General features: G+C 36.6%; 1 protein-coding gene and 1 long non-coding RNA gene across 10 annotated transcripts in view; one reads left to right on the forward strand and one right to left on the reverse strand.

Annotated features, from left to right (window-relative positions):
- Positions 1-15,704, reverse strand: part of GPC5 (glypican 5) — a 783,354-nt gene that overhangs the window by 631,631 nt on the left and 136,019 nt on the right. For all 9 annotated transcript variants that reach the window (XM_035319367.1, XM_035319357.1, XM_035319400.1 and 6 more), the window contains exons 4-5: positions 6,603-6,736; positions 2,412-2,537 (exon numbers count right to left, since the gene is read on the reverse strand). In XM_035319367.1, coding sequence (XP_035175258.1) covers positions 2,412-2,537; positions 6,603-6,736 — 260 coding nt within the window. The remainder of the gene's footprint in view (positions 1-2,411; positions 2,538-6,602; positions 6,737-15,704) is intronic.
- LOC118162972 lies at positions 1,272-10,232 on the forward strand. The gene is made up of 3 exons (XR_004748751.1): positions 1,272-1,408; positions 2,263-2,394; positions 10,013-10,232. It is a non-coding gene; the product is annotated as an uncharacterized LOC118162972 (long non-coding RNA).

Consider the following 15,704-nt stretch of genomic DNA (forward strand, 5'->3'; position numbering starts at 1 on the left):
CATTTAAGATATGGAATTCTTGTCACCACCTATATTTTTAGGTTGAGCCACAAATAAATTGTGCTAATTAAATATTGCAGTCAAAATTACTTTTAAAAAACACTGTAGTCTAGAATTTAATGAACGGTTTCATTGATGTACAAGGACTAAAGCTTCTAATCATACTTCTTAAAATATAACTGTAATAATAGTAACAATATAATAATATAATGACTAAAATTTAATAGTACTGTATAATAATATAGTTTTGAAAATATATAACATATTGATAGTAAGACCACGTGCGTACAAAAATAAGAATACAAGAAATTTGTTCTTCGAAAGTCTGTAATTACAAGATGCTTACTTCAAATTCTTACTGAAACATTTGGTAGGAGTACTACAGCTCATTTGGGGAAAAGAATGAAAATAAAAGCCAGGATGTAAAGTTGAAATTAAATCTGAAATACAGATATCTAAGAAAGGATAATTCATCCTGAGAAGATTGTTGACAAATTAGGACAACGAGAGTACCAAGGGTAAACCACTTATTGGGCCTTAGTGCTTGCAAAGCATTGGACTACCCAAGATGATAAACAAAAGCAGATCTGTAGCTGTTTGCTGAAAGGATATCTACTGTTTTCTTAGACATCACTAATCAATACATTATAGTTCCTACATAACCTATTTAGTGATGCCGGAATCATAAAATCATAGAATTATTTAGGTTGGAAAAGACCTTCAAGATCATTGAGTCCAAACATCAAACTGACTTACTGAGTACCATCACTAAACCATGTCTCAGTGCCACATCCACGTTCTTAAACAGAATAATTGAATCACTAAGGTTGGAAAAGACCTGCAAGATCACGTGGTCCAACCATCACCCTACTATCAATGTCACCCACTAAACCATGTCCCTAAGCACCAGGGGATGGGGACTCCACCACTTCCCTGGGCAGCCTGTTCCGATGCTTGACCACTCTCTCCTTTTCTTCTGGGCAGCCTTACAGTCATTCTTCCCCAAACCCATACTGCTGCACTGTGTTGTTGCGACCCACGTGCAGCACCCAGCATTTAGTCTTGCTGAGTGACTTGCGATTGGACTCAGCCCATTGACACAGCCTAGCCAGATCCCTCTGCAGAGCCTTCATACCTTCAGTGGTCCTGCCTAACTCAGTATTGTTTGCAAACTTACTGAAGGTACATTGATTCCCTCAAACAGATCACTGATAAAAATGTTAAGCAAAACTTGACCCAGTGCTGAGCCTTGGTGACTGGCTGCCAAGGGGATTAGACTCCACTATGACTCCCGGCCATCCAGCCAGTTCTTCACCCAATAAAGTGTACACCTGTCCATGCCAGGAGCAGTCAGTTTCTCCAAGAGAATACTGTGACAACCATTATCCAACACTTCACTAAAATCCAGGTAGACAACATCAACTGCCTCATCTACTAAGCCTATAATCTTCTTCTTACATAAGGAGATAAGGTTAGGCAGGACCTGCTTTTCATAAACCCATGCTGAAGATGCAGACTGTCACTGCCTGATCTGATTAGTACCAGCTATCTCCTGTTTTACTAACACACCTTTACAGCCTTTACCCACTTTCTTTGATACTACCTAACCTTGGTAACAAGAGCATGATCTTTATAAAATGTAATTGCAAAAAAACTCTTAATATTTTCATCTGTCACCACAAAAAGTTCAGAGAGATGCTTGTTTTCTTGATGAGAGCAATAAAGCAAAAACACAGATATCATTTCTCTGAAAATCCATCTGACATTCACAAATGATAGTGTCTTGTAAGTTGTGAAACATATCGATTCCAGAGATATGCATCCAGGAGCCTAGCAGTTTATTTTTATCTCTTCTTTGCCATTGCTACTGAGTGATGTCTCCCAAGCTAGTGCATACATAAAACAATACATGTGTTTCACCTTTAAAACATTTTATCTTGGTGTCTTAACTTATAGTGTTCTCTTGAGACACCACATACATTAAGAGATTAGCTCATTCTTCAGAGCCAGAGAAAGTTTTAAGCAAGCAGCTTATCTGATATCACAAACTGTATTAAAAGGAGCAGTTTATAAAAATCATCCTTTAAAAGAAAAATCCATATTCATTTCTTCCAACTATATTTTGTAAATGCCAGTCCATCTTTTCCTAACCAGCATATGGTTAAGCTCCATAAATTTGAAGCAGAAATGTCTGAGGACCAGTAAGATTCTTTTTTCTTTAAAACATAAATACAGGGAGATTTTTTTTAATTCTATTTATAGATGAGGCCTGAGAGAAGGAAACCCATGCTGACTTCTTTTCCAAATGGGCTTTGACATATACCCAAAGAAACAATGCACTTGATTCCACTTGACTAATTTAGAACAATGAGAAATACAGAAGAAAAGACAAAAGTGAGTGAAAAAGGTACCTTCTTACAACATCTTCTCCATTCCAACACGGGAGTCCATCAGCAGCTGCCAACTCATTACCGCACAGCTGATCAGCCAGCCCGCCGTAAAAGGCTCTGTAGAGCCGGAGGTGGCTGATAAATTCTCTGCACAGAGGAACACGGGAAACAATAGACAGTGTCAATCAATAACATTAAGCAGTTATGCTGTTGTGCATTGCTACAAGAAGATACAGAATATGCTTTTTCTAATGTTCTCTCTTGGTTCCAATGATGTTTTAAATCAATTTGTCAATTTCTTATTACCTAAGTTAGATTCTCTCTGACACATTTCTGTAGTTTACAGACTTGATACTCTTATTGTCAAAATTAAACGATTTATTCATGCTCTGGAACAGGAGTTATTTTCCTCCATCATGAAATTTTCTTGCATAATTTTGATACAGCTTGCAATGCTACACTTGTATAAATGTAATAAAAAATGATCCAAAGGAAAGCATAGCAAATAAAAAAAACAGGTGTATATTAATGTCATCTGTTTTTCAGTACTACCAACTAGTATCCTACACAGTCCTACAAATACTAGAAAGAGTATTGGTTAGAGTTATGGAGTAATTCAAGATTTAGGTAGGATGGGTTTAAGATGTAGATGTTAAATATTTAGTGGATATTTAAATTACTGTCTGAAAAAAGACATCATTTTATCGTGTTATGCTGCTAAGTTATAAATTATGTATTGCTATTTTAAAGAATTGCCAAGTTGCCCAGAGCTAATTATAAGGTTTTGCACTTAAATCAACATAAATGAATGACTTTTTAGTTTGTATGTTTGTAACTGGATTGTGATATTTCTGTTTATAAATTGTTTGCTTATGTACTGAAAATCTCTTCCTGGGACATCTATTCCTGATGTGAAAAATTAAAATACTTATTTATTCTGCTTTTGAATATCACAGTACACTGAGTTATCTATGACCCGCAAGCACAAAGAAGAAAGGTACTGACAAATGCTGTACTCAATGCTCTATAAGCCAGCAAGATTCTCTTTATGTTAACTTCTTGAATGCTGTCTGGAATTGTAAAAATAAATAAATAAATAAATAAATAAAATAAAAAAAAACAGAGCTCCAAAAGTTCTAGACGTTTCATTACATTTAGTTAACATAGATCTAAAATGGCATATGGAATTAAATTTTTAATTTTTGCTTACTCAAAATTAACACAGATAAAACATGAGTAATTTTACATAATCTTTTGATTTGTAATTGTACACTTTTAAATTGTAATTGTAGGGCAAATATTCTACACAAAGCACAGTGTTTCAGATTTACTATGATTATTTAAGGTGATCTAAGTGCACTACTGTCTAAAACTGCTGTTCTGAAAATCTGAGGTAGGGTCATTTTTGACTATTCATCATGTAATTGTATATGCACGATTTATTTTAAGTATATATGATTCATCTGCCCTTTCCCAACCATGGATAGTTGTATCATGTATTGTTCCATCCATCAAATTGCATATAGTGTGCATAATATGTTTGCAGATTTCCTCCATTTCCCATTGAGGGGGACTGATTTTGATTTTGACTATGCATTGTGTTTATGTTCTGGATGAAGTCTAGTGACTAAAGTCTTCTCATAATAAATAGTTGAAATTTCTTCTTCTGTACAATCAATCCATGTATTATAAATAAATGGAAATAAATACAGCCACTAAAATATCTTATCCCAAACTGCGTTGTAACAGAAAGGTCAGTTATTTAGTTTATTAGCAGATACAACCTGAGGCAAAGCTGAAGTTAATACAGAAGTAATAACTGATTTCAGCCCCTGTAGATGTCTGACCAAAGTAGTTAGAAGGGCAGATGGTTTGAATGTCAATTTTCACATCAACATCTTTTAGCCCAGATAGCATGTAATTATAGGCAGCTGAGCACAAATGTGCAATTGCAGTCAGTGCAAGCTACAAATATTTCTTATCTGTTTGTTTGGCAATGTTCTTTTTTGTTTATCTTTGTTCTTACAATTTTATTCTCCTTGTTATAACCTGGCTGCAAAGCTAAGGTTTGGAGGGAAAAGCATTATATGTTTTTAAGATTGTATGCTATTTTGTAATGTTCTGCTTCGCAATTTTAAAAACTCATCTGACATTTTTAAGTGTCAAAAGTAAAGTGGAATTTCCTTTTCTTCTTGTACCACATAGTGCTAGAAAATACCGTGTTGATGTTTAAATTGATGGTGTTTCTGATGGTGAAAATAATTTAGGAAAAGTTCAGGCAGAGGTAGTCCAACATGTACATTGTTCTTTAATGTACATGTTCATGTAAGCTTTCATCTGCAGCTGGATTTGAGAAACATTAGGAAACTGGGGAACTCTTGGGAGTCACACATGTAATGGAGTCCTTTTGTTCACTTGTTTTTTTCCTAAGATAATTGTCATTGATCAAGCCTCCACTATTTGGAAGAAGCCTATTTGTTTCTGCTAAAAGTTGTGAAAGTTGCAGAGAGCAACCCTGCTGCCAGAGGTAAGCAGGTCAGAAGGGAAAAAATGTGGAGTTTGACTGGGAGAATCGTGCTTCCTTAAAAGCAGGCTGTAAGGGTTGCTGAAGTTGCTCTTCTGTGTGAGGAATTGTTACAGTTGCCATGGAAATATAAAGACAAATATGAAGTGTTTGTGACTAATAAGGAAAAAGGTGATCCAGGAGGTAACAAGGGAAGATGATATAAACTATGAAGTTGATAAATTGAAATCTCTGCCAGTGGATCTCAAAAACTTTTTTCCCCTCATTCTACATCCCCCATCTTTTTGGTGTAGTGCCTGTTGCAAGCGATAAAGTGGTTCCAGCTTCTGAGACGGGGTAAACCATTGGAAAACAACATTGTTTTGTGCTTCCCACTGCCTCTGGTATCCCATAAGATCTCACTGAGGTCAGCCCATACACTAATTTTTTGAATCATGGATCAGTCCTGGATGAATTGAGATATTAGAATACCATTTTATGTTTGCGGAGTGCTAGCAATGAGTACACATCAGGAACTTGCTTAGGAACATGAAGAACATTGAACTAGCTAGAATGGTCTGCCTTTGAAGCTCAGAGGCACATTTGCTTCTCCAGACATCAGAAAGAAGCAATTATTCCTTGGAATTCTCACATTTCAGTCTCCTTTTGCACTGCAAACTGAAATGAAAGAAAAATAGGCCAAAGAAACTATCACTGTACTTTAGTGGATACTGTGATGAAAATGAAATTTCTGATTTTTCCTTCTCATACGATTTGCATTAATAGAGCCTTTAATCTCACCAGTAATACTATCCTTACTCCTTACAGTGCAATTACTCCTTACAGGCATTAAAAACTTGATTCATTTGTCTAAAGATGGAATATCTGGTGGCCTTTAAGGTGCCCTCAGCTATCCAGGATTTCTGCACAAGGCTGCAACATATGGCAAAACTTACAGGACACCTGTATCCTTCTGGGCAGCAGAAGATCAGTTGGGATGCCTTAGGGCAACCTCAAATGTCACTGAACTCATGCTGTTGTGTGGGCAGCTGAACTGAGTCTTCCTCCCCACTGAATATAACGGCAGCTTAAACACTTAGCTCCTACGAAGTTACAGAAAGTTTACGCTATAATGCTGAACCAGATATAAATCAAATACCTAAGTCTTTGCAGTCACCTGAATTCACTCTGTACTGGCTAAAGAACCAAAGAAAAAAATCAGGAGGATTTGTTTCAACAAGAGCTTCAGCACTTAACCCTAAATACTTATTTATCTAATTTTTCACAATAGAAAGGTATGTAACAATGAAGTCATCATATTTTTTGTCTGATCAATTTGTACAGTTTTCTGGTAAAAGGGACAATCAAGTCTTGACAGATGCAACGATACGCCATTATGTGCCATTTAAAAGTAATTTGAAAATTTACACATAGAACTGATATTCATATTCATATTTTAGTTATCCACTCTTTTAATATTTCAAAACACACCAAATGACCCCACTCATACGTCCATTATACTGGAAAACATAAAGTCATAAAGTCATAAAATGACTCTTTCCAAAATGTAACAGAGCAGACTGTGTTGCTGAAATGCTTCATTCTTTGCAGCTGTTATTGCATGCCACTGCATTGAATATAAGCTATTCTGTTGTAAAATTAATGGCTTACTTTATTCTTTCTTTCTGGCTGTAAAACTAATATCTTACTTTCTTCTGTTGGCAAGGGTTTCTTCACTGTCTCTTGAGAACATCTTCAGCCCTTCATTATCTTTGTTCTGATCAAAAGAGCAACTTGGAGACTGTGCAGGCTTCCTTACAGGAGGGCCACATACCTTGTTCACCTAAAAGAAAAATAGTCATATGAAGAAAAGAACATATGTAAGCAAAAAAAAAATAATAAAAAAAATTACATATCCCTCAATTCAGTTTAAGTCCATTTTAATAAGAAAGAAAGTCTGTGGACATATGATAAAGAGTAGCTGCAAAAAATACCATTAATTATCATACTTGTCAACAGTATGTCTATAATGAATGCAGTAAACACAATTCTATTTCATTTTATAAAAGAAAAGAACAAACAAAATCACTCCTTTTGAAGGAATATAAGGGGTATAAGCAAGTCACCACATGTATTTTATTGAATGTGGCTTTTTTGCTTTTTTTCAAGAAACCGTATTGTTATGCAGACAGTGACAGTAACATCAGAGATCACAATGTGTTGTGAACAGCAGTGTATTTCCATTCTTCTGTATTACACCTCAATCACATATTTAATATGTATTGAACTCTGTGATTTCTTTCAGGGTTGATGAATTATTATGGCACGTTCAGCACAGTTACTCAGAGCATATAGTGAACACTTAGCATGGTGGAAACCTGCATTACAACTTTGCAAGATGTAAATTTAATGATCCAAGATGCATGTTTAATGATTCAGACCATAGATGTTGACAATATCAAGGGATTTTATATGCCTGGTTTTCTGATCCAGATGTCAATAGATACAGGTTCACATGAATTCCCATTTTCTTCTTTGTAAAATGTGATAGCATTTTGTGCTATAGACAATACCAGTTCATGTTCATAGCTCATTATTCTTCCTAGTCACTGAAGAAAAATAATTAGTGCCATACATATTTATTAAGTAAGAGATACTTCATGGTGAGGATCACGTCAGACAGTATGTTAAGGAGACTGAAGGGCACATATCTTCTTTAACCTAGCATGTATGCAATACCGAAAAACTAACACTGCATGTGATTTATTAAAACTCCATTTTGATAAGTAGTCAACCTTCTCAAAAGGGACTGAGGAGATCACTGGGCTCTACAATAGGTATCCAGTTTTTGAAACACAAACACAAAAATTGCTGTTACAAGAAAGAAGGAAGGGTACAAATGTTATACAACAGGGATCATAATTTCCTGCTGCACTTTTTATCTCCAAATACAAGAACAGAGGAAGAAAATGAATCTTATGTTTCAAGCTGCAATAATACACATTAATGAGTATCACACACCTTTACACCTAAAAACGAATATGCTGTTGGTTAAGATATACATTTCAAGTTTAAAATTAAGTGAATGTATCCAGTTTTGATGGCTTTCCTTGCTGCTATGCACGATGGTGTAACTCTGATGTAAAAATGTGGGACTTGTTGAATATTATTAGCTTAGAAAAAATTCTGAAAGAATCAGAATTACTACTACATATGAATAAGTCTTATGAATAGAAAGTGAGAGTAAAGCTGAAGGTGAAAAGTCCTTTCTGGTTGTAAATCATGTGTCTTCATTTAGGTGTCCAATATGTAATTTTAATCCCTTTCACATGAGGTGCATGAATTTACAGTTACCTCTGGACATACGGCTAACAGGATACACCTTACACATAACGTTAAATATTCACCTCACCATTTCCTAGCAGAATCAGTATCTTGCTGGAGAGTATCTTACATGTGTTCCTGCCCTCAAATTCAGTTTCAAATCTCCCTCACGCTTCCACAGCTTCCCCCGTTAGTTCTTCTTCAGAGCAGATTACCCTACACTCTTCCTTAGCTTTAGTGGGCCCCCATTCCCCCTCTCCCCCTCCACACTCTTTCTAGGCTTCACTTATCCCTGTGCGAGCCTGCCCCGTAAGTGTGGCATTTTTCCAACCGCTGCAGCAGTCTTTCTCCTCAGCCACTCTACAGCAATCTAAAAAAATACTTCTGGCGTTCTACTTGACTCACTTTGTTCATACTGTCCACTGAAGTGACACTGGCATGGGAGTGTTATGGGTGTGATCAGTTTTTATGACAAAGCAACTGATGTTTTGGGTTGCCTCCGTCCTAGCTTGCCATACACTCTTTAACAAGTTTTGTCTTGTCAAGAATAAAAATAAGGGTTTAACAAACAATGAGTGTCAGATCCAGGTGTTTGGGAAGGAGCATCTGTCTCATGACAGGCACAGGTTAGGTGTGTAGGTCGTGACAACTTTGGACCTTGGATGTCTGAAAAAGATGCCACAGCTGTCCTGGCACTCTCAGAGACTGACTGCAGGGTGTGAGCCTGTCAGGGACAGAGAAACATGGTGTCAGCGATTTACCAGCTAATATAGGCTCTAAGGAGGTGAGTGATGGTCCTTTGGAAAAGCGAAAAAGGAAAAAAGGAAAAGGAAAAAAGGAAAAGGAAAAAGGGAAAAGGAAAAAGGGAAAAGGAAAAAGGGAAAAGGGAAAAGGGAAAAGGAAAAAGGGAAAATGAAAAAAAGGAAAAGGAAAAAAAGGAAAAGGGATATTTAGTTCCAGTTATAATAAACTGAAAAAAATATATGTATATGTTGCTCCATATGTATTGCTCCCCTAGGAAGGCAGGAGAATCTATATTCCTTGAAATTAAAATAAAATGTCTGTATGTTTTACTCCAACTAAAATGAACAAATAAAGAAAATCAGTAGTTTTTACAGTATGGACAATGTTCATTTTATACATTTTATACATTTTATGGTTGCTTCAAAATACTATCTCATGACCTTACTCTCTGTTTGCTCACTTTGAGTGAATGTCTAAAGAAATGCATTGCATAATTTTGGGAATTTTACATTCACCGATATGTTTACAAATAGGCCTTAGATTCAAATATAAAATCTTTTTAAAAAAATAATCTTATATAAACTTTACATATATGTATATCTATGGAATATTCTGAAAATACCATTAGTTAAATTGTAAAAAGTGCCTGTACAGCACCACACACACCTCTGCCATTCCCACAAAGAAGTACAGGCCAGTAGTCACACTGCTGAGAGCTGTTATATTAATGATAGCAAACATCTCTTGCAGCTGAAAGTTAGCTCACTAACCTTTAGCAAAGTCACTTCCTGCTTCAGACAGAGTTTCTGAAGAGCGAGCTACTTCAGCAGGTACAAGCAGGTACTCTGATGATGTCTTTGTCTGTTACCTTTCTCTTTTTTATTATTTTTTATTTTTATTTAAAACCTTGGGAACACTGCCTGCCTGGCCAGCTTTGTGTGGTGTTGGATTCTTCATTTTGTTTGACCCGTTACACTTGCATCACTCACCCACCTGAACCTGATCTGTTGTTTTGTTTGTTTGCTTGTTGGTAGTTTGTTTTTTTTTTCAGCTGTTCACTGGTGGCTGTCATGTTTATATCATATTCAAACCATTAACTGTACATGGATGCCCGCTGTACTTTTGCCTTCCTCACTGGCCCAGTCTTCACTGTCACATAGTTTTTTCAGTGAGCTGTTGTGCACATTAAAAAGTCATGTAGTACTATCTTACCTTCAGATGCCTGTTATGTCTGTGAGCCAAATATTTTAAAACTAAAATGTCAGAATTTCATTTTCTACTGTAAAGCTGATGATACACTTAAAAAAAAAAAAAAAAAAAAAAAAAAAGCAAGCACACTTTTCCATAATAATGTCTACTGTTCCTTGTATGCATTCTTTAAGTATCTGGAAAGTGTACATGGAACAAGTGTAATGCTGGTTAGTTGTATTTCCACCCATTCCAGAAGGATTTTAACAGCCTTTCAGCCACATTGTCTCAGTAGTCTTAGCCTTTGGGCTGTAAAAAATTCATCCAGCGCTATTACTGTCAGTCCTTGGAGACACAGACTTGAATCTTCACTTAGGGAGAAGGGGGTTGCTCTCACTTCACTGATGAGATAACAAATGATCATTTTGCAGCAATATCCAATCGGAATGTATTCTTATCATCCTGCCCTCCAGTTGCACTGAAAAGGTATTAACACTGAACATTTGCACAAAAATTTGAGCATTTTTCTTGGCCACAAACACAAGATCCTTTAAAAGCACATAAAATGATTCTTGAAGGGGACTGAAAATACCCCGAGGAAAGTGAGACTGAAAGAGTCACCAAAAAAAAAATTATTCTAAAGAGAATTACAAATCTCACTGAATTTCAGAAAGAATTAAAGACCACTGTAAAATTTTAAAACAGACAAGCCTAAGCAACTTACTAGGATTTTTTATTTTCTTCCCATCTCCCCACTTTGGTCCATTTTTCTTAAACAGATAGTGCACAATATTTAATGGCATAAAAGGAAATCTCATAAAATTATAAAACTCACGATTTTCACAGTTCAGACAGACCCATTGTCATTATACTCAGCATGCTGTTATTATGCACAATTTGTATGCCACAGAATGATGACTGGGTTAATTAAAAGCTCTTGTAATAACCATGCAGTTAAATTGCAATTAGTGCCACACATGAACTTTATGACAGCTTGATTTTGCTTGGTGCGATTTAGTTGAACATCCCTGGTTAAACACAGTTTGGAAAACTTGAGTGTCATAAACCTTTACATTTAAAGAGGGCTGGACAATGACGTGAGAGTTATGTTGGCAACAACAGGACACTGCCATGTCAGTTCACATGTTCAGTAGGGCCAATTGGTCACATCCTTCAGGACTTTTTTGCACTGCAAAAATGGTTCTTTCTGACCTCAGCATTTCTACTGAAATTATTTCACTTTTTTTTAATTATTATTATGAAATTCAATAATCAGTCCTATGTTTAATTTACAGTCTGAAAATAAAAGTGCCACTCCCATTCACTAGCCTAGGACACAGCCTGCTTGGTGTGCTTTCAGTTACTGATCGATAGCTTTTTTTTTGATCCCCTCAAACACTTGTGGGAAGAGAAAAAAAAAAAAAAAAAAAAAGACTACTGAAGTCCAGTAGCTCTTAAACAAAGCTAGAAGGAGATAGCAGAACAACTGGTTGAAACTGTATTACCAACAACAATAAAAACTGTGGTTAAGTGAATGTTTTTAGGTTTTCTAGGAATGCACAAGTTGAACGCTTTCTTCAAGAAATAGATCCTTGATGTCACAAGGGTTTCCAGCAACTGATTACTAACCAAACTGCCCAAAACATTTGTCCATAAACACAAGGCCTTACAAGTTTACAAAATTTCCTGATTCTGATTCAAACCCTGCAAGTGGATGTGCAATCCTTGCAGGTGGATGGCTGTGTGTCATACAGAGGAGAAAAAGAAGAGCAATATAGCAGCACACTCTGTCCTGCACCTCCTTCTGCCAGCTGGCCATTGCCAGCAGCAGAGGAAAGGATGGCTTCTTGGCGTTTGGCACTTTTTGATCATCTAAGCAGGTGACAATGACGATTTCTCATAGCAAAATTAGCTTCTCCTCTTAACATGTAATAATCCCCAGCTGAGCTCCTGCAGCAGGAGCCAGTATATCGGCACGCTTGGCGCTTAACTTGCTTTTTCTTCTTTCAGTTAAACCACAAGAGGGAGCACCAACATTTCAGTATTTCCAAGGACTTGAGCAGGCTTTTATCGTTTATTTCTTGTAACAGTTGCTTATTTAATATCAAACTTCTATTGCAACGAGAAATGTATTTTGAGGTGTCAGAGCGCGCAGAGGTGCATGAAAGAGTAAAGGACTCCCTAATGAGACAAAGTTCAAGTTCTTAGATACCGGGAGAAAAATCATTTGTTAAAACAGGATGCTTTTTCTTCAGAATAGGAAAAAGATGTTAATGAGATTATCTTAGGAAAGAGCAGTGGGGTGTCACCAATGTTAGCAACATAGGAAGATCATGGAGAAATACTGTATTGTTTTCTTTGTTACTTCTTTCTCTGCAACTTGTCTCTTTCTCTACTGCAGCCCCAGGATTCTTGGCAATACATCCTAAACATCCAAAGCTTTAAACTCCAGAGTTACTGCAGCAACCCAAAGTTTTATAAGTTTCACAAATAGGTTTCATCATTTTTCAGAATTTATGAGAGAAGTCCAACATAATCTAGAAGTGGAAAATGTGAATAACAGCCTAGAGCATTACAGACTAAAGCTGATAATTGAAGGATGCTTGCACAAATCAGTTAACGCTCAATTTATAATCACCTTCAAGACTTAAATGGACTTGTTAAATAATTCTGAATGAATTTTATTCAAAACTATAATTAAAAACTCAGCTGATACATGAGAAAGTGTATTTACAAATTTTTCCAGTAAGATGGAGTTGTGGTGGTTTTACCCAGCTGGGCAGCTGAACTCCACCACAACCACTCTCTCACTCTCCCTCCTCAAAGGAAAAGGGGGAGAAAATACAATGGAAAGAGCAGGGAACAGGGAATGGGGGCTGTGGTCAGCCTCTAAATGGGGGTTGTGTTCAGTGCAAATCAGCAGTTGCCTCATCAGGAAAATAAATAAACAAGAAGAGAGGATTACTTAAAAAAAAAACACCTTTTCTGAGATATATAAATAAAAGTACCACTGGAAAACTAATTATTCCACTATGTTTGGCACTAGTGGGGCATCAGTGTCATTGCCATGCACCTTTCTGGGAAATGAAATCTACACTCAAGATGGAGGACCAAGGAAGACACAATAATGCTAAGCATTTACATTATATATATGTATATATATTTCATCAGAGAATTTTTGATAAGGGTTTGCAAAAGACTATTTCCAAGCTGTTGGATTGGGACCCACAATTCATGGCTTTCAGGTGACTGAGACCTGTATCCTCCTCCCCTACCAAAACCAGTGCTTCAGCCTGTGTTCTGCAGGCTGTTCTCCCATGTCTTATCAGTCTTTAATTATCTCGGATTTCCTTCCTCATTCTGAACATTGTGACTGTAAAATAAAATCTGCTAGTTCATTAAGTATGAATTACTTAATATAATTTTAATTTATATCTTCCACTTTTTAATTACCAAATCTTAAATTGTTTCAATTCTGCTGCTCCTTTCATGAGGGACTAACACTCAGCAAGTCTGGCAGTAAAAAAGAGTTTCCTCTTCTGAATGGGGGTGAGAGGGAAGGAAGTGATTTTTTTTTTTTTTTTTAATGGCTTAATGTTAGGGGAAATCCTAATGTTCCTGGCCAAGTTATCCTGCAGCCAGAATACAGCACTGCCAGTTCAAACTCCTCAAAGGCAGTTCAACAAAACTGCTTCTTGTGAGAGGCTGCCAGCTCTCCCAGTCCAAGTCTGCTTCAGTGGATGCCAAGGTGTTTCATTTATGTTCAGTGAAAACACTCTGTGGTTCTCCTCTGAAAAGCAATTATATAAAACCGGCAGTAGTCCTTTCCAAAGATCAGCTCTCTGTGTGTACTGAGACTGACATATCTGTGCTCTCTAGTGGTTGAAATATACTTTATTGCTCCTTATTTCTGTGTGCCCTGCAAGTGTAGCTCTGACGTGGAGGGCTAACATTATTCTGCCTTCTCGTCTGATACTCACAGAATTGTTCATTAAATCTAAATATAAGTCTATCCAGGGTCACCAAAAGAAACTCAGTAGGAATGCAACTGTCAATGAAGAGCAGAAATGGGCTCTATAGCCTTTAACAGGCATGCTGCTCACTTAAAACAAGAAACATATTACAATTTACAACACATAGAAGAGTTTGTGGAAGCAAAACAAGTTCACCGCTTTTGCATATTTGCACTCTGTGCTTACACTTTGTGGCAGGGTGCAACTTAAGTTTCAAAATTGTGAAGGCAACAGTAGTTTTGAAAACAAGGTCTGTAACTGAAGTATGTATGTCAATAAAACCATGCACATTTACAATAACAGTCATAATACATTATTTCATTCAGTGTAAGACACTGCCATCCATTCCTCAAGTAACCGGAAGTCTACCTTTTTATGATAATAAAGAATGAAAAACCACCGTTAAAAAAAAGGGGGAGGGGGGGGCCACTATCAAGACAGTTAACATTTCAGAGAACCTATTTTTTTTCACCCATTTCAGTTTGCATCTTACGAGATTAGTGTTTTTCCTTCTTTTGTCTCTATGTTAAGTGTATAAATGTCTCCTCACCCTCTCATTTGAACCTCAAAATAAAAAAAAAAAAAAAAAAAGGTTTCCTATGAAGATCTTTGTTAGGTACAAAGCACAAAGCAGTCACCTATTCATACATGTATGTATCATGTAAGGGACCAAATTAGTCTAAAAAATTAATTTGCTTCACAGTCTCTGGATTTGCCCTCATACAGTTTTTCTCTTACAGTACAAAGAGCTGATTTAAGGGCCAACTGAGAACCAGAAGACTGCTCAGCTGAGTAGCTCACTGTTAATCTGTTTCAGAATGAAAAAGGAAGAGCAAAGAAAAAAAGAAAATAAAGACTACAGAAAGGATTCGTGGTTCACTTCTTCCTTTACACTTGTTCAAGCTTCTTACTTGGCTTATGGAAAGGAGTGCAAAGCCTCTTTTCTTCTCTTTCTGCAAATACAAAGAACCACACTGTTGCATTTTCAGCCTCTTGGACCATCTTCCTCACCTTCAGTTAGTTTCCCAGTGAACACATTCAGACAGCTTGCCATGGTGCCAAAGCAGAGTTAGACATCCAGTATGCCATCTAAACCCAGAATGTGACAGCAGTCCAGACTGCTTTATCCACACTTATTTTTCAGACCTCTAAGACTGAAAAAGTCAATGGAATGCAGTCAATAGAAAAGAGGAGGACCATTTTGAATCTGTGCATTTTGTCTAAATTGTGCATTTTGTCTAAATTTTGCCCAACCTTCTGTTAAATGCCCCCCCCCCCACCCTCCAAGAAAGAAGGTATATTAAGGACTCTATTATTTCCTGACAAAGCAGATCTCATTTTAAAAAAGGAAGTGCAGCAAACTTGAAGATTTAACAAAAAATACTTCAAATTGTGATGCACATTTGATTTCAGCACATTAAACGGGAATGCATAAAGATATGTTTCTATATTATTTGGCAGTCTATATTGAACTTACCTTATGCAAAACTGCACTGCTTGCTGTTGCTTGCCAAAGCCATGTCTGTGTTGATGGGGGGGCAG

This window comes from Oxyura jamaicensis, chromosome 1, assembly GCF_011077185.1.
Source record: "Oxyura jamaicensis isolate SHBP4307 breed ruddy duck chromosome 1, BPBGC_Ojam_1.0, whole genome shotgun sequence".
NCBI classification, from domain to species: Eukaryota; Metazoa; Chordata; class Aves; order Anseriformes; family Anatidae; genus Oxyura; species Oxyura jamaicensis.